Raw genomic sequence first — 19,022 nt, forward strand, 5'->3', positions numbered from 1 at the left:
ATGCAAGACTCCCAAATGTTATTTAAGGGGAAAAAAAAGGAAAGCACTTCCATTCATAGCTAATCTTAACATCAGCACTTGGGTATTTATTAGTTTTAACAGTGTTTTGCCCATTTTCAAAGTTTTTTTGGGGGGGAACGCCTTTGCTTCGCTGCTGAACTAGTTATGCGGTAGAGCAGTTCTGGTAGACTGAGTTTTTCCAGTATTTTAGCTGCCTGCTTCTCCTCGAGGACCTGGACAGCACTGTTAAAGCTGTTGTCTTGTGTTGCAGCGTATTCCATCCAGGGGCACAGTGTCCAGATCATCAGCCCCTCCAGTGAGTCTCATCAGCAGGTGGTGGCTGTGGGACAGCCTCTCACTGTCCAGCCTCAAGGCACAGTCGTGGTAAGGCTGCCTCACACTTAAAAAAAAAATCATTACACTTACAGTATGTAGCACTTTTTTGGAGACTCGACTCAAAGCGCTTTACAGGTAATGGGGACTCCCCTCCATCACTACTTTTTTACAGTATAGTGTCCCCATCACTAAACAGGGGTATTAGGACCCACTCAGACTGCAGGGTGAGCGCCCCCTACTGGCCCCACTAACACCTCTTCCAGCAGCAACCTTAACTTTCACAGGAGGTCTTCCATCCGGGTACTGACCAGGCTCACACCTGCTGAGCTTCACTGGGGCTGCCAGTTGTGGTTTCATGTGATATAGCTGCTGGCTCTAATTTAAAAAGGAAAAGAACTCTGCTGGGCGGCTGTGGGGCAATGTTTTTTTTTCCCACTGCAAAACCTTTTGTTAATACTCCTACTAGATATTCTTTGTTGTTTCTTTTCATTATGACAACATGGGATTGGATTGAGCCCTATGATGGACTGATGTGCCTCCCAGGGCGTATCCTGCCTTGTGCTCATTGCTTGCTGGGATAGGCTCCGGCTCCCCTGCAGGCATCTATTAGTTAAAGAGGTTAGAAAATGGATGGTTGGAAGAATAGTTTAAAACGGGAGGAAACCATTTAGGCCAACTGCCCATTTTGTGTTCAGTTCCTAATTGATTTAAAGACCTAGTCAGGCTATTTCTTGAAAGAAACCAGGGAATCGCCTTCAACATCACTACTGGGCAGCATGTTCCATACTCCCACAATTCTTTGGGTAAAGAAGTGCTTCCTTTTCTCAGTTTTAAATGCACTTTCACCTAGTTTCCACTTGTGTCCTCTGATTTGTGTTTCCCTGTTGATTCTGCGGATATCTGCTGGGTTGATTTTGTCAATGTCGTTGAAGATTTTGAATACTAATAAGGTCCCCTCGTAATATTCTCTGTTCAAGACAAAAAAGATTCAGTTCTTTTAGCCTGTCGGTGTAAGACATTCCCTTAAGCCTTGGAGTGTATCTGTTTGCTCCTCTCTGAACAGATTCCGGGGCAACGATATCTTTGTTTTATATGCGACAACCAAAATAGGGCACAATATTCCAAATAAAGCCTTACTTAGGGATTTGAGTTCAGCTCTTTTAATGATATATCTTCAAAATGTTTGCCTTTTTATTTCTTCCTCACATTGTTTAGAAGATGCAAATGGAATTGTCAGCATTAAACACCTAAAGCTTTTACATAAGTAGCCTCTTGCTCATTGTTTCCCAATTTGTATTTGTACAGTATTTGTAGTTTGTTTTCACTCAAAGAATGGTAGCAGCCTGCTTTTTATTAAACAATACTCTGTGAAGTATCCAGCATTATGTTGGACTTATTTCTAGATCCCATTGAGCTTGAAGCCAGTAGAAATTTGAATAGACTTACACCATGGGTGGTTATACTGGAAAAACAACAAAAGAGTGAGACTCCACTACTGCTACCTCCTCTCAATGTCGGACCAACCAAACATACTGTATACGAGGAATTGAGAATGAGATTTTTAATATGTCGGCTTGCATATGTCCAATAAGTCAGTGTAGTTTATAAATTGAAATGGGGGATACATTGAAGTGCAGTACAATCGCAGTTTGCAAGAGGTTGTTGGATTCTTGATATGGAGATTTTAACATTCGTAAAAGAAAGATGCTTCACTCACAGCCATGAAAGATTCGAAATGTACAAAAATGCAACAACAAAAAAAATTTCTGCCATTTGGCATTGGGATTCTGCAGTTCTCGGGTGGAGAAAATTGCCATTAGTGGTGTAATTTAGTTGAGCCATGATTCCTGACTTGAGTCTCTTCTCTTTAGCTTACTGCTAAAAACATCCAGTGCATGAGGACCCTGCTGAATCTAGCGCACTGTCACGGCTCTGTTCTCGGGACGTCCTGGCAGCTGGTGCTGGCCACTTTGCAGGTAATTTGTAATCAGTGGTCCGGTTAAGAGAGGTTAATTGGAATTGAAATGGTATTTCTTCTGCATAGATGTCTTGCAACAGGTAAGCAGGGCTTTCCAGCTTATCAAAGTGTACTAGTACACTTTTGAAACACCACCGGGCTTGGCCAGCTTGGAAATAAAGAGGGGAGAGGCAATAAAAAAACACAGCCCAAGTGGTTTGGATTTAACTATGGTTTGTGTCAGGCTGTCATCTTTTTTTTTTTTTATTCTACATTTTCTTGAAACTGTAAAATGAGCGGCTTTTTTTAACCAGAGCAATTTAACAAGGGTGGAATCCTAGACCATGTTTTTTGTTTTGAGGGGTGGGGTCGAATTCTTCTTTGGTTTATTTGTGTTTTTGTTGGCAACGTTTGGCGTCACTTTTGCTTTCCCCTCCCCGTTGCTCTTTTGGTTCCAGCACCTGGTGTGGATTCTGGGCCTGAAACCCGGAAGCGGAGGAGCGCTGAAGCCGGGCCGGGCCGTGGAGGGGCCGAGCACGGTAACCGCCTGCCCGCCTGCCCGACCAGTCGTCTTCATTCTCTGCAGTGTCCCCCACGGCCCTTCTGAAAGTTCAAAACTTTTCTGTTCTCTCTAGGTGTTAACCACAGCCGTTATGACCGATTTGCCTGTCATCTCCAACATTCTTTCAAGACTGTTTGAAAGTTCACAGTAAGGATATTTTTTATATGCTTGCGTGCTCTTACAGACTTTAGATTGCTAGTCGAGAGAAAGCGTTTACACTCGTCCATTAGTTTCCACAAGTGTTTTTATGTGCTGGTTACAGCCGATATTGTTCCGGGTTGTAATTATGAAGGATCTGTTCTCTATACAGTTGTATGCAAAGGTTTAGGCACCCCTGGTCAGACTGTATGTTTCAGTAAATCTCTGAGTCAAAAGAAGTTGACTCAACCTCTGTGTGGTACAAGCTGAAACATGTCATCTTTCTGCAAATTGTAATGCACAGTTAGTATTTATTGACAGTTTTGTAAATAATGGCACACACAAATGTTTCGCCACCCTGTTAGTTAGTCCTTAGCAGGAGCTTCTTCTAGCTTGGACATGTTCTTTGATCTTCTTGCATGCACTGCGTGTTTTGAGATCTCCGCACAGATTTTCAGTAATATGCAAGTCTGGAACTTTGAAGGTGTAAAGGTTTTCCTTTTGCTTCCGAGACAAGTCAGTAGACCGAGGTGCGTTCCTAAACTGTCTTGGAGAGTGTCGTTTTATGGTCGTCACACACCAGCACACATGCCAGAGCAATACAGGCCAGAGCAGCAGTGTGGCGGCTTCTTGGGCAAAATATTACTTTTAGTGTGTATTTATTCATCGTGCTTAGACATTTGCAGCCTTTGACCCAATATTTAACAACAGCACCACATTATATAGAAGGCACACTTGGAATGTCAATATTGTAGTATTTTAGTTCCAGAGAGAGGGCGTCTGACCTTTAATATCTTACCTTCTTGATATGCATTAATTTTCGCCGCCATCTTCTGTCTGTGTTTGCAGATACCTTGACGATGTGTCTCTGCATCACTTGATAAACGCTTTGTGTTCCCTGTCCATGGAAGCTATGGATATGGCCTACGGGAATAACAAGGTGAAGTTTGATATAAAATGTTTTTTTTCTGAACTGCCTTTCTGTGCCAGCAAATGGGACGGGCTATACCATAGCGTCTTGTTACCATTAAACCAGTGCAAATGATATTGTATTCTCGATATCGGTAGCGTTCAACTTATTGTATCTTGTATCCTTTTTTACAAAAATTATTCACTGAGGCATCTTCTTTAGTGAAATCATGCAATATCCTATGGTAGTTTTGTTACAAATTGAAATGTCAGACTAATCAAGATACATCCTATGTAGTTGTCAGTGTGCAGCAAGCACAAAAGTGTTAAAGTTGTCATTTGGTGTGAATGATGCATGGAGTTTGTACAATCCTAGTTTTATGACAACAGTGCATTAGTGAGTTCTGCCAGGCACACGTGGTAGTGAATGATTGAATGTTGCAGTGGATTCCTAGATCTAGTATTAATTTCTCATCTGTTAAAGTGTGTTAGGATGAGTGCTAGTGGTCATCTTGGTCCTGATAACCCACATTACTACTGCAAGACAGGATCACAAACATTTGTCTTTGATAGCTTTACACCTACTGTCACTGGGACACAAAATTTGTCCATTAATGATATACAGTAAGTGTCTCACTATGTCTGGCAGATTAGATTTACAGTGAGCCTTGCCTTGTATTTTCCCAGTGCAGATTGTGAGCACAGCACAGATTTGATTTTTTTAAATTAGTTAAATAAACTCCCCACCCAATGTGGAGTCTCAGTCTCCTTGTGTTCGGTCACTCTTGAACACCAACTTTAAAGATGTCCCTCCCTTTTCTCTAGGAACCCTCTCTGTTTGCTGTGGCTAAGCTGCTAGAAACAGGCTTGGTGAACATGGACCGTATTGAAATTCTCTGGAGACCTTTGACTGGCCATCTTTTGGAGGTAAAAGCAGTTCCGGGCCAAAAAAAACAGACAGGATGTTTCCGCATTGCCAAGGCAAAAATAAACTGGGCACTTTAAACTCACGTGCTAAGGTTAATTTGGAGCATGTTTTATTTAATCCATTTTACTGAAGGAAAACAAATGGAAAATAACTTTTAGACATGTAGTTTAGAGTTGAAGTTGGGTGTTAAGTACTGCTGTGTAGTCTTTGCCTCTTATGTTTTACTTGACAATGTTTTCCCTGCTTTTGAATTGATTTGTCGTGTTGTCGGCAACTCCTTTTTCTACAGAGCTTTTTTCCTTAGTGAAACCACCATTTTTTGCCATTTACTTGTTGTTTCTCTCTCTTCTGTTTTGCATCCGTGTCTTTAATACAGAAGGTAAGATACAGTACTTCAGCAAAGCTTCATCTAATTCATCTCTCTGTTACCAAACAAAATTTTAACTTGCCTCATTCTCTGCTGTGTAATTTACACAACATTTTGTGAAGGGGAGATAAGGATTCTAATATGGCTTTTGTTTTAATGATACATTAATAACTCAAATCCTTGCATTTCTCACATTTTCCCCTTCATTTCCTCTCAAACAAATGTTACGGGAGTGCACCCTGGAAAACTATATTTCCAGTTTTATTTGAGTTTATAGATTTAGAAAAAGACTGAACTTCTAAATCACGATTTTATGATTAAAGATAAGATAATAAAACATGATTGCCTGTAATTAAAATAAATGCACCATGCCTCAACCTATGTGCTGTTGATTACTATTGACATAGCACATTCCCTTTGTAAACCATCTAATGCAGGTTATTTTTGCTGAGAAAAGGCACAATTTCATTTTTTCCTTTTTTTCTTTAATGTTTCACTATTCTTTAAATCATACTTTCAAAACATATGGTCCTTAGATCTGATGGCTGTCATTACTGTGAATAATTTCTGTTTTGTGATGAATTTTTCTTCACAAATGGTTGCACAAAATGATTGCATGTTGTGAGAAATTACCCTGATCTGTTACTGAAGGTGTGAAATGAAATTAAATCAATTAATGGTGTCTGAGTGTCTTGTTTTTGTGTAAAAAAAACTGTTAAAAAGAAACCCAAAAGTTCAACAAACCTTTTATTACATTGGATGTTACTGATTAAATTTAATGAAAATACAAAATGCAACACAGCAATTTCTACACCAGTTATAAAAAATAAACTGGTCAACTGTCTGACATTTAATAGTAATCAAATTACATTAGAAAAGCATCATAATCTAACATTCTCATTGAGGATTACTGACATGCACTAGTCAAATATTCAAGTTCAGTTTTATCAAATTGCCTATTCAGCTTCTCTTTGGTAGTGATAATTCAGGTTTCTTCCATTGAACAGAAGCAGTGGACAGAACTCTTTAGAACTCTGTTCTAAATGTTTGACAAATTCCTCAAATGGAGCTGTTAGCAGGAATAGATCTCTATGGTGACACGTTTCGCAGAATGCTGTGTGTGTCGAAAGCTGCTGTTCAGTCACTGACATTATCTTCTGTCCTGTAATGGTACAGTCTACCAAAAAGTCCAAATCTACATTTGAGTGATATTCTTTTTCTCCTCCTTTTCTCTTTAAGCAAGCGCTCAGTATAGATTTAATTTATCTTACTTTTTCCAGGTTTGTCAGCATCCAAACGCCAGAATGAGAGAGTGGGGCGCAGAAGCAGTAACTTCGTTGATAAAGGCTGGATTGGCCTACAGGCATGACCCTCCCCTGTCACAGAACCAGGTGCAGAACCAGGGGGGATAAAGATATCAGATGCACAACAGCACAGGAGTTAAATCTGGATATAGAAATCTTTCCATTTTAGCAGAATTGTACCAGATATCAGAGTATATCAGTTTAGTCAATGGCAGACATTTTATATTTTGTACTTGTCTATGAACATGCCGGCCACCCACAGTGTTAACAGTTAATGCTATTTGTTATGGGAAAACAGCCTTTTTTGTGGTTCCTTTGAAACATTTTCAGTGCACTTGTCTCATTTTGTTTACATGATTTGCTTGCCTAGCAAATTTAGTGTTTAAGAAAAAGGTTCAGAACACTTGGCAGAGGGCAGTTCAAGAAATAGCAACAGTACAAGAAGATTTGAAACGCTCTTTGCTCCACATTTGCCGTAAATATGTGTAAAATTGTTACGTAAATACCCGTGAAATTATAAGGTTCTTGGTGTGGTATGTGTTTGGAAAAGATTCATATTTGTCTGAAATGTAGTTTTTGGATTTTGGCGAGGCCTTGTTTATAAACCTAAATAGATACAGTGACATTTGTACCAAAAAAAGTGTTATCTCTTTGAAGGACAGGAAGAGTTCTGTTTAATTCAGCTTTTTTTTTTGTTAATATATGGTCAGTCAGATAATTTTCCCGGGAAAAATAACCTACCAGAGTCAACCAGGACACAACATTGGTTGTAAAAAAAAAAAGTAAAATGCTCTCTAAGAAATATTAAGGAAATAAACATTTCTCAGAAGACAGGAATACAAAATGTTTCTTGGGGAAGAGGCTTTAAAAACACCTCTCACTTATAAATCAGTTTATTTTGCTTTAGCAACAATGATAGCCAGTGAAACAAGTTCCATACAGTACTTGACTTGTTTTGTTCTCTCTGTCTCGATGCTGCTGTTTCCTCAGAGGCTCCTTTTGCTCTTGCTGAACCCCCTGAAAGAGCTGTCGAACATTGCGCACTCCGACATCAGGCAGAAGCAGCTGGAGTGTGTCCTGCAGATCTTACAGAGCCAGGGTGACAGCCTGGGTCCCGGCTGGCCCCTCGTGCTGGGCGTCATCGGTGCGATCCGCAATGATCAGGGGTGAGCAGAGAGGACACCTTTCCCGATAATCCCGAACGGGATTCTGGGCCGGCCCGCAGTCTGTGGAGTGGGATAGTGACAGTGGATCTTTGAAGATCATTGGGGGTTTTCTTAAAATGGAAAATGGTGTATTTCAAAGGCCCTATATTTAAAACACTTCTAAATGTTTGCTTTAAGAATTTAAACGTGCATTTTGCATGAAGAGCCCCAAATGTTTGTTTGTCACACAAGAGGCATGAGCTTTTGATTTGTGTAAAGGTACGTTTTTCTTTTTATTAAAAAAAAAACAGCTTGACTAGAAATACATTTCTGTCTCTGATAAACCTTTTGGTAAAGACTGATGTGATTGACAAAGGCTGGCAAATGAGAGAACCATGTTGCTTTTAAAATGATTACGCCATTGATTTAGGATCTTTAATTATTCTCTCTTAATCGAGGGCCTTTTATGTGTTTGGATGTTGTCTAACTTTAACTACCCTGATTTCTGCCAATGGAAGATTTGGGATTAATCAGCCAGAGTTCTCTCATATTTTGGTGGCAACAGCGACCCCTGTGACCTCTCAGGTGCTTGCAGGTGTACAGTGTTGTTGGTGAGAGATGTGTTCACCCCCCCAAAAAACTAGGTTTCTCGTGAGAGGGATTTTTCTGTGTGCTATGCATGAGCAAAGAGAGGCGCTCTTCTTGTATTCACAAATAACTTATGTGGCAGTTAGGCTGAGCAAGGCCGACCATTGTCTCATATGTGAAAAGGTTCATTCTAAATATAATGATGCTAAAATATGAGATCTCTATCAAACGATTCTGGCAATTCAGACAAGGAGAGATCAAGCAGAGTAACCGAGAGACCTTTTCATAACAGAATAAGCATCTCTTCAATCCTTCACTGAACTGAACAGGGACTTCTCGCCTCTCTCTGAAATCAACCCACCAGATTTCTTCTGAATGGAGAGTAAAACTCAATCCAGAAGGGACAAGTGGAAACTGTGTGGAAGAGCAATTAAAACCAAGAATGGGAGACACTTCTTCACACAGAGGGTTGTGGGAGTGTGAAACAAGCTGACCCAGCCATGTTTTTAAAGCGTCTCCCAAGAAATGAGCCCGGGATTAATTAGCTTCTAATTACCAATGGGGCTAGATCATCCGAATCGTCTCCTCGCGTTTGTAACCTCTTTTTCTTATAGCTATTAGCCAAGACCTGAAGACGCACAATTGGCTAATCCAAAGTAGGTGGACAATAACAAAAAAAAAGGGTCAACTCTAGGATTTCAAAAACAAAGAAAAAGAAGACTTGACCTTGTTGAAATGAAATGCATATTCTCCGTCCAGTCGAAATTACCGTGCTGCTGTTTGTTTATAGGAGGACCTAAGCTTTCTCGATGTACAGCGGAGGTTGTAAAGATTCTTAAGCTGAAGCTGTGCCTGTTCCCTTCTGATCTTCCAGGGAATCCTTAATTCGAACAGCCTTCCAGTGCCTGCAGCTGGTGGTCACAGATTTCCTGCCAACCACGCCCTGCACCTGCCTTCAGATCGTTGTAGACGTCGCTGGCAGCTTTGGACTGCAGAATCAAGAGCTGAATATCAGCCTGACCTCAATAGGTCTGCTGGTAAGTCTTCACATACGTCTTTACTTACAGTAGTCCTCATCACGCCAAGTGAAGGCTTCTGTACCCATAATGCTTTTTAAAGGGTGCAGTTGTTGGTGCCACGCCTAACCCCCTAACCTAGTTTGTTGTTGTTCCCCTGAAGTCTTACCTGAAACCAATCCAGTATGGTTGAACCTGCTAGGGGTTTGTGCCCCCATGGATATGGATGTAGCTTTCAGGCTTCTCCACCTCTCCAGGGTCACAGCAAAAGGAGGAAGAAGTCTTCACACAGCTTTCTAAAAAAGCTTTCCTTGCTCTAGGCCCTTGAGCAGGGGTGGCAAACTAACATCTTGACAAGTAAAGATGCTGATCTTAGACCAGATCAGACCAAATGTGGGTCCTTATTCCCTAGTACAGTGACGGGGACACTATACTGTGAGAAATGGGCGGGATGAGATGTAAAACCAAGGTTGTGACCCTTCGTGGTCATTAAACTACCCAGGGCATTTCTGAAAAAGAGTAGAGGCGTAACCCTGGTGTCCTGGCAAATGTCTCCTTGGCCTTTACCAATCGTGACCTCCTAATAATCCCCAACTCTGAACTGGCTTTATCACTCTGCTCTCATCCGCATTGAGAGCTGGTGTGTGGGGAGAGTACTGGAGCATCATCCAGGTGGGGCTGCACACTGGTGTTAGAAGTGGGATTCCCCATTTCCTGTAAAGCACTTTGAGTAGAGTGTCCAGCAAAGTGCTATATAAGTGTAAGGAATTATTATTATTACAGATAAAAGGTGAACGACTTTGAAGGTTGAAGAGAAGTCCCAATGTCCTCTTCTCGTGTCTTGCAGTGGAACATCTCGGACTACTTCTTCCAAAGAGGAGAGACGATCGAGAAGGAGCTGGACAAGGAGGAGGCTGTGCTGGAGAAGCAGGCCAAGGAGAAGGGTGTGCCGCTGAACCGGCCCTTCCACCCGGCCCCGCCTTTCGACTGCCTCTGGCTGTGCCTGTACGCCAAGCTCGGGGAGCTGTGCGTGGACCCGCGGCCGGCCGTGAGGAAGAGCGCCAGCCAGACGCTCTTCTCCACCATCACGGCGCACGGGACTCTGCTGCAGCAGGCCACCTGGCACACCGTCGTCTGGAAGGTAGCGCTGCAGTGAGGGAGTCCCGACAGGGCTGTTAGCAGCCTCGCCGTAGGTTCAAAAGGCTCTTCGTGATGCTCAGAGCTTAAAACTCCAGAAACTGAGCAGCGTAGACTGCAGAGGAGCAGGTAAAGGGTCATTCCATGCCAAAATGTAAAGAAAGAAACAACAGTTCTGCTGTGGCGCCTTCCTCAGGTGGGAGGGAGAGAGAGGGGGAAACTTCCTCAGGTGGGAGGGAGAGAGAGGGGAAAACTTCCTCAGGTGAAAATATCAAAATATTATGTGTTATGTAAAGTAGAAAATGGGGAAGTATAACAAGTAGCAACACATACTGTACCTGTTGGTCATGAAAATCCAGGTATGAGACGAAATACCCTGTAACCACGCACACAGGTTATGAAATCAGCGCACATAGCAAATTGAACTGCGCACAAAAAATAAAATTAAAAAAAATAAAACAAACATGGTTGTCTTGGGGCTAAAATGCTAACTTGGCCACATGAGACTGGCTGCGAGAGGCCCAACTTGGCTGTGTGCATTATTATTGCTACTCGATAATCGGTATCTGTGCTCTCGTGGTCTTGTACCTCACGGCTCATGGTCGCCCGGCACTCAGTCTGTATGACTGGGCTCGTTGAGTCGCTGTCCCAGTCTTTTGCTATATCGTCATCCTATGCTTCTATGAGGATGACGATATTAACAAAAAATCATTTCAGGTTTACAATTTTACATTCACTCAATTTCGTGTGTGCAAGTTTTTTTCCCTGGGAAAAAAATCGCACAACTTGAATTTTTTTGCGCACACAGGCCATTACAAATTAGAGGGAACGTTGCCTGTAACCACCTTTCTACTAATTGTTTTTTCCTTCAAATGTCTCATCTTTTTTTTTTTCTTTCTTTCTTCCCTGTAGGTTCTGTTCCACCTACTGGACTGCGTGCGGAAGTCTTCCACCACAGCAGACAAGGAGAAGATCGAGTCGGGAGGAGGAAACATCCTCATCCATCACTCCAGGGACACTGCGGAGAAGCAGTGGGCAGAGACCTGGGTGTTGACTTTGGCTGGGGTGGCCAGGATCTTCAACACCAGAAGATACTTACTGCAGTCTCTAGGTTGGTCCCTGTCTCATCACAGATTCAAAAACTCATCTGCAGTGAGGTGTTTGTTTCCTCCTATTTAAGACATTGGCTGACACGATAAATTCCAGTACATCTTTTATCGAGCATATTGTTCTCACTGGAGGTCTCTCATATTCTGTTTTCTGTGGCCTTTTTTTCCCCATTTATAACTGTCACTTCTTTGTTTTCCTGGAATATTTCCTTTGTTTACAGTGACGTATAATGCACATGGCTATTGAGTAACTTGATGCACTATTTCCCATTGTTTTTTTGAGTGTAGTTGTTCTGTTTTATTTTGTGTTACTGAGTTTGGATGTTCAAATACGTCCAGCACTTTTCCCACTCGAGAATGAGAAGATGAAGGGAGTATGACGGCACATGCGTTTACTGCCATCGTTTCTTGTAGATGCTCCTCTGTTGCGACAGGTAGAGCACTTTTCCACTTAGTCCTGGTGACAGTGCTGGTTTAGTCCAGTTAGCAAGGACACTCTGCTCTTCTACCCTGAATGTTCGGTGATTTGTTGTATGTGGCATGGGCGCAGAGGTTTTCTGTTTTTGTGATTGTATGTCTTTGTATTATTTTGTCTGCTTATGACACCGGTAACATTATAATTGTAACAGTTCTATGAGATTAAACTCTTGTTTTCTTCGGTGGTGGTGCCCCATAACTCCCTAACTTCTATAGCATCTAAGTGTCTCCTTAAGGAAGGAGATGTAATTCTATTTGTCTCCTACTGTTTGTTATAATCTCTCACCGTGCTCTTTAATTCAGGGAATCAGACCTTATAAGAACACTTAAGTGTGTGCAGTTTATGTAGGGCAGTGCCTTTCTGGTTAGAAATGTTAGATGGTTAGAAAACCGAGTGTTTCCAAACCACCTTTTACGACAGTTCAACCACCTTTGTGATGAAAAGGGTTTGACTAATTTAGGAAGCAGGCAGCATTTTGAGGCCTGTTAACAGTGACACGCTAATATACTATAAAATGTATTTTAAGAACCAAAATGTGACAAACTGAATGGTTTAATCAGGAAAGGCGCTTGGTCTGAGGGCAGGCTGGGCTCAGCCGTGAGCAGGATTCTTCAAGCAGGAGTGCACAAAATGCGCACGTGTGGGGTTGAAGTTATCGAGCTAGGGCCGTTACCTCATACAGACGGACCGCGACTCTTGCAACTATGCGTGGCCTGCGGGCTTCTTGACATCAGTGAGAGATGTGCCACTCCTCCAGTCGGTTTTATCCCCCTAGTTTGGCACTGTGAAGCTCGCAGCATGAAAGAGGGTTGTGCAGGCAAATTGAACGACATGTTGTGGTGTTTGTCCCTGTGCGTTATGGGAGCTGTCCACGCGAGCCGAGACCTACAATCGGCCATTCCAAATGGCGGTGCATATGCAGTGAAAAACAAAAATGCATCAAGTTTTGACTGCACCTTTTCTTCCTTCCACCTATGGTGTCAGTTTGAACTGCGGTACGGCCGTTTTACAATCCCCCCCCCCGCCTTCCTTTGCACACGTTTCCCCCTTAAAAAAAACGCTCTGTTTCTCAAGCTGCCCCTTTTTGGGCGGAGTAGGTGGCTCTGTGGCTAAGGATCTGCGCCTGTGGCTGGAAGGTTGCCGGTTCAAAGAGGAATCCTGCTCCGTTGGGCCCCTGAGCAAGGCCATTAACCCCAACTGCTCCAGGGGAGCCGTATAAATGGCTGACCCTGCGCTCTAACCCCAAGCTTCTCTCTCTGTCTGTGTGTCTCATGGAGAGCAAGCTGGGGTCTGTGAAAAGACAAATTCCTAATGCGAGAAATTGTATATGGCCAATAAGGGGGATCTTCTTTTGCCCACAGGGGATTTCTTCAAAGCCTGGGACGTGCTTCTGGACCACATCCAGTCCGCGGCCCTGAGCAAGAACAACGAAGTCTCCCTGGCGGCCCTGAAGAGCTTCCAGGAGATCCTCCAGATCGTGACGCCGGTGAAGGACTCGGAAAAGGCCGATGCGCTGGCCGCCATGGGCATGCCCGTCCTGATGGAGCCGGTGACGGCCTCGGGGCCCGGCAGACCCCTGCTGCGGTCCGACTCCCTCGGGGAGAGGCTGGCCAGGTACAACGGCGCCGAGCAGGCGGCCGCGGCGTCCGAGGAGATCGACGACTCGGCCCTCTGGTGGTCCGCCTGGAACACCTGGTACCGGATAGGCACGGAGAGCACCAGACCGCCCACGGGCTCGGAGAAGCTCGCCTTTATACCCAGCCAGCCTTTCCTCACCGCTCTGGTTCAGATCTTCCCCGCCCTGTACCAGCACATCAAAACGGGGTTCAGCATGGAGGACCTGAAGAAGCTAGGGGTCATCCTGTACGGGGCGGTCTCTGTTCCCATCAGCTCGGACGCCTCTCCTTTCATCCTCCCCTCCTATACGGAGGCCGTCCTGACGAGCCTGCAGGAAGCCGTCCTGACGTCTCTGGACGTCTTGCAAAAGGTGCGTGTCCCTTCTCTGCCTGTAAGACAAGATAAGATTTTATTGTCCTCCCTGAGGGGAATTTACCATGGACACCCAGCACTCCTGTACATTTAAATAGAATGCAAACAAAACAAAAAAAGAGAAGAAAAGAAAACCATGGCACATTCTTCTATTGCAAAAAATAAGAAACGCATTGCACATCGCGCTGTTGCACGTGTACAGCATAACGCATAACAACATTTATAAAACATCACATAACATATCGCACTCAAGTGGGTTGTTAGAGTCAAAATCGTGTTCATCCTTGACATTTGCGTTAACAGCTTTACTGGGTAGTGGAACAAAGGGATGTTTGTATCTGTTTGACTTACATTTGGGAACCCTAAAACGTTTGCCAGAAGGAAGAAGTTGATATTCAGAATTGAGGATGTGGGAAGGATCTGATTGAATTTTTCCTACCTGTTTGATTATGGATTTTTCCAAGATTGGCTGCAGGGAGGGATGCTGTTTCACTCTCATGACCTTCAAAGCTGTCTGGATGAGGCGGGTAATTTGGGATTTAAAATGAACTGATAGATTACCAAACCACACTGAAATACCCTGTAGATCCCTTTCACCCCCCTAGACCCGTCGGCTGGCAGGTTTTGAAGTTTCTGAAGGGCAGTTTCAGCTCCAGGCGTACAAAGGAGAACACCAGTTTGCAGGAAAAAGGAATTGTCTGGCTCCTTTCTGGTCTCGCATCATTTGAGTCCCAAATCATTTTTTCTCTCTTTGGGATGAACGCGAGTCAAAACCAGTCTCTTGAAACGTAATAGTTTTTTTGTTGTTGTTGTTCATAAAAAGAAGCTAAGAGAAGCACTTAGTATATATCTTGCTATAAAGTAGTTCAGGTGGGTAGCTGCGTCAGCATGCGTAGTCTGCAAAGGGACAAGTAATAGGTTTATTCCATGCTGAAAAGAGAAGAGAGAAAACGCAACGTTTCGGCTGTGAAGTCTTCTTCAGGTGTCATGCTATAAATGCTTATAGTTGTGAATAATCAACATTTGTGAGTGCTCCAGATATTCTGTGTATATGGGTGCTCTTTGCATTGAAGATTGTATACTTCTATAATATTGGCTTTTTGATAGAGCATAGGAAAGGTTACTAATAAGAGGTGGCCATTCGGCTTCCCTCAAGTCCAGTGGATGGTGAGTACTTATTTAATTCAAGGATCTGATCCAGAGATTTCTAGAAAGAAGCCAGGGTTTCAACTTCAACAGCATGGCTAAGTAGTCTTGTTCCACACTCCTACCAACCTTTGGGTAAAGAAGTGCCTCCTTTTGTATTTATATTAGACCCATTTCTTTTAAAAAGGCAAAATACCTGTTCTAATACCCGGAGACTTCAAATTATTGCATGTGCATGATTTAGGTGTATTTTAATTATATTCTTCAAGTACAATTAATGTGTGTGCATTGTTACAAAGGCAAATTAGATAAAACCGCTAGTTTAGTTCATATTTGAATTGGATGAAATTGAATCCCTTTCTCTGCGGTGACGCATGTTTCTTCCTTATTCCTGTCCCAGGCCATCTGTGTCGGACCAGAGAACATGCAAGTCATGTACCCAGCAATCTTTGACCAGCTCCTGCTGTTTGTGGAGTTTGCCTGCAAACCGCCTCAGTACGGAAAGCTAGAAACCAAACATGTGGCCAACGCGAAATATAATCAGGTCAGCGCCTCTCTCTTTCCTGGTTAACATTTTGTCAAAGTTTTCAAGTAAAATGTGAAAAGATTAGTTTTTTTTGTACAGATGTTTCTTATCCTGGTTATATATCTCCCTGTCTATATACATCTGTTTTTCCCCACTGGAATTTCCAAAGTGCTTGCTTTCCTCTCTTCCATTACCATTTGACTATATCCACTTTGGGACTTGTTATAAAGACATACCGAGTATCTTTTGCTTCCCAAACTTGGCCCTGTTGTGCATGTGATGGACTGGCATCCCATCCAGAATGTATCCTGCCAGCATAGGCTTTGAGTCGTCTTTCACTCTGGGGAAGATGCATATATTAACAAAAGTAACAAAAAAACGTTTTTTTTTTGCTGTTTTAAACATTTATACCATATTAGGTCTATCTATCCTAAATAACATACTGGAATTGCAAAGTTGCATGACTCATTTTAATAGCACAATTAGTCGCCAGTATATTTTCCATGTTTGACTTGCCTAGTTTTGTGAGATTGTGTGAGCGATACATTGGGTGTGTGAAGAGGCTGTTTTTTTCAGTAGCCATGGCTAGTTAAAACACCAGATTTACAGAACAACGAAGTGCTTGGGGAGGACTGATACACCTTTTAAATCCAACACTAACGGATATTAAGCCTTCATGTTCTATAGCACTGTATACATAGATTTCAGCAGTTGTTTCGTGATTTTTCATTTTTTGCTAGAAAACAGTTGGAAAAAACATCCATCCAATTCAGGGTCATGGGGGAGCTGGAACCTATCCCGGCAAGCAACGGGCACAAGGCAGGATACACCCTGGTCAGGACGCCAGTCCATCACACAGCAGACAGACACAGACACCAGGGCCAGTTTTCCCAGAAGCCACTTAATCTACCAGAATGTCTTTGGACTGTGGGAGGAAACCGGGATACCTGGAGGAAGTGTTGCTATCAGATAAACTTGGGGATGCTATATATGTGGAGTATGTATGATCTCCCCACGTTTCCTCCCACAGTCCAAAAGCGTACTGTGGTAAGTTAATTGGCTTCTGGGAAAATTAGCCCAGGTGTGAATGCGTGCGTGTGATGGACAGGCATCCTATCCAAAATGTATCCTGTTAGGATGGGGGGAGGGCAAGTTGTTTTACAGCAGCAGTGTTGGTGTGCAGACAGACAGAAGAAATAAACCCCAACAGGAACAGCAATATGCATACATATTTACATAGAAGGTCAAGTGTTAAGTAACAATATACCTACAGGTATGAATGAGAACTTCAGTCTGTTGGTTTTGGAGTTGGGCAGTCGGTATCTGGATTCTGATGGGAGTACCCGGAAGTTATTAAACAAGGGGTGTGAAGGATCACCGCAGATGGATTTTTGCTTTACGTGAATGATAGATGGAGGAGAGGGCTGGCAGATCAGCCCCAGTGACCTTCTGCCAGATTTTCACCAGGCTGCCCGGTTTGTTCTCGCCTCTCGGATTCAGGTTCCAAACCTGAACATCCAAACCAGCAGATCAGGGTAAAAGTTGAAACAGATTAAAGGGAGGACAGGTAGAACAAAACCAACAATGAATCATGGACCTTAAAATACTTAAGCTTCCTTAAGAAGAAAAAAAAGACGCTGTTGATCTTTTCTGAGGATCAGGTCAGTATTGGCTTCGAAATTAAGCCTGGAGTCCAGGACAGTCCCCCCAAGTACCTATATTGTTCTGCTATCTCCACTGTATCTCCCCCGATGTAGGTTAGGGTGGTAGTGTGGGTGTTTTTCCTGAAGTCAGTTATCATGTTTCTGGCCTTGGACACATTCAGCTTGAGGCAGTGGTAGTTTAGTGTTGTTGTTTTTCCGAAAGCTGGCTAAATTAGCTAGCTGGACAAAAAACAACCCGCGTAACACTGAAAACTAATGTGAGATCTCTTTTATGTTCGGAGCTGCACTGTTCTCAGCATTGAATACTAGTTGTGCCAGACCCCCTGTATAAGGTTATTGGCCAATATAAAGCCTTATCTCTTGATACCTTGACTTTTTATGCATGTACACATATGAAAATAAGATGAACCTCCTCTTTTATTAACAATGCTATTTATCATTAAATTGGACAAAGAAGGCTCAAGTGCATTAAAGTACGCAGATACAGCTGAGCCTCGATTTGAAGCTGGTCTTAAAAAATTAAGTCTTGCATGTTATAATAAAGTGAGTGGTATACAGAAGCATCCTTTTATCTCCTTTTTCGAATGATTCTCCCAATACGGTACACTTGGAAACATTTGGTTTTAGTAAAGGCAGTGTAAGGAAAACAAATGCTGCATCGATAGTAAAGCAGCACATGTTGTATCTCCTAGGTTTCCAGTATTTTCATATTAGACTTGTTAAAATGAGCAGTCAAAGCTAGGGTGTTCAATTTGTGGACTGTCATTTTACTGGAGTAACCAAGTGTTCACTGTAGAGGCATCATTATCAAATTATTATAATCTAAGAATATTCACAATTTTTTTTTAAAAGTGAATAACCCCATTGAATTCAGAGACAGTAGTACTTGGATAAAGTCAGGTGCTGTCTGTAGTGCATTATGATCTCCTTGGGCTTCAGCATACAAAAGAGCTCAATGCACAATTATGTTTTGGTTAAAGATACCATATACAACAGTTTCTCTGTTTTTTAGGTGAATTGATTTTTTTTTAGCAGTTTTGAATTTTTCCCAAACAGCACAATAAGAAACCAGTGCCCTGCTTTATTTCTCAGATTATCCTATTCCCATGTTCCGTACTGTACTTTCTATCAGCCCATAGAAAGTTCAGTAACATTCATCACGGTTAAGTCTGGTTAAAAAGCATGTTAGCATAGACTGTGCAGTGTGTGTTTGACATCTCTGGACTGTTGTTGCAGGTTTAAGAGAAGACAAGCTAAAGCAGTTTTCATTTTAGTTCCGTTTTAGATTGCAAAATGTCAAAGGTCTCTAAAATTAAAAGGTATTTAACTTTTTTGCGACTCTGTGTTCAAAGTTAATGACTTAGACTGCTTTCGGCCTCCTTAGCCCTTTGTTACACTGCAAACAGTTACAGTGTGCATAGACGTTTCATGCATAAGAACTCTAAATGCATCCAGACATTGTTTTTGAAGCTTGGTCCACCACAAGTACGTTAATGGTTTAAATCTTCTTTTATTCTGTCTGCCGTACTACTCAATGGATCCACTTTAGATCCAACTATTTGCACCGGTGAGTTCAACAACCTTCAGCTTATTATAGCTTAATCAGTAATGACTAGACAGAGATTTTTAACAGCATGGATAGGCTTCTAGTCACCTGCATTACTGACACTGTCTTTATTTGGCATATACATGTACATGTTTGCAAGCATTAACTCAGCTTTGC

General features: G+C 42.5%; 1 protein-coding gene across 4 annotated transcripts in view; it reads left to right on the forward strand.

Annotated features, from left to right (window-relative positions):
- mon2 (MON2 homolog, regulator of endosome-to-Golgi trafficking) overlaps nucleotides 1-19,022 on the forward strand; it is a 71,022-nt gene that overhangs the window by 43,571 nt on the left and 8,429 nt on the right. For 2 of the 4 annotated variants that reach the window (XM_088646684.1, XM_088646687.1), the window contains 14 exons: nucleotides 272-384; nucleotides 2,208-2,312; nucleotides 2,752-2,832; nucleotides 2,929-3,002; nucleotides 3,843-3,933; nucleotides 4,728-4,829; nucleotides 6,478-6,588; nucleotides 7,492-7,667; nucleotides 9,109-9,271; nucleotides 10,098-10,391; nucleotides 11,300-11,498; nucleotides 13,336-13,961; nucleotides 15,510-15,653; nucleotides 18,849-18,866. In XM_088646684.1, the coding sequence (XP_088502810.1) occupies nucleotides 272-384; nucleotides 2,208-2,312; nucleotides 2,752-2,832; nucleotides 2,929-3,002; nucleotides 3,843-3,933; nucleotides 4,728-4,829; nucleotides 6,478-6,588; nucleotides 7,492-7,667; nucleotides 9,109-9,271; nucleotides 10,098-10,391; nucleotides 11,300-11,498; nucleotides 13,336-13,961; nucleotides 15,510-15,653; nucleotides 18,849-18,866 (2,297 nt within the window). The remainder of the gene's footprint in view (nucleotides 1-271; nucleotides 385-2,207; nucleotides 2,313-2,751; nucleotides 2,833-2,928; nucleotides 3,003-3,842; nucleotides 3,934-4,727; nucleotides 4,830-6,477; nucleotides 6,589-7,491; nucleotides 7,668-9,108; nucleotides 9,272-10,097; nucleotides 10,392-11,299; nucleotides 11,499-13,335; nucleotides 13,962-15,509; nucleotides 15,654-18,848; nucleotides 18,867-19,022) is intronic. The other 2 variants (XM_088646685.1, XM_088646688.1) reach the window with 1 other exon arrangement.

The sequence above is a fragment of the Lepisosteus platostomus genome, chromosome 9, assembly GCF_059453375.1.
Source record: "Lepisosteus platostomus isolate fLepPlt1 chromosome 9, fLepPlt1.hap1, whole genome shotgun sequence".
Classification (NCBI taxonomy): Eukaryota; Metazoa; Chordata; class Actinopteri; order Semionotiformes; family Lepisosteidae; genus Lepisosteus; species Lepisosteus platostomus.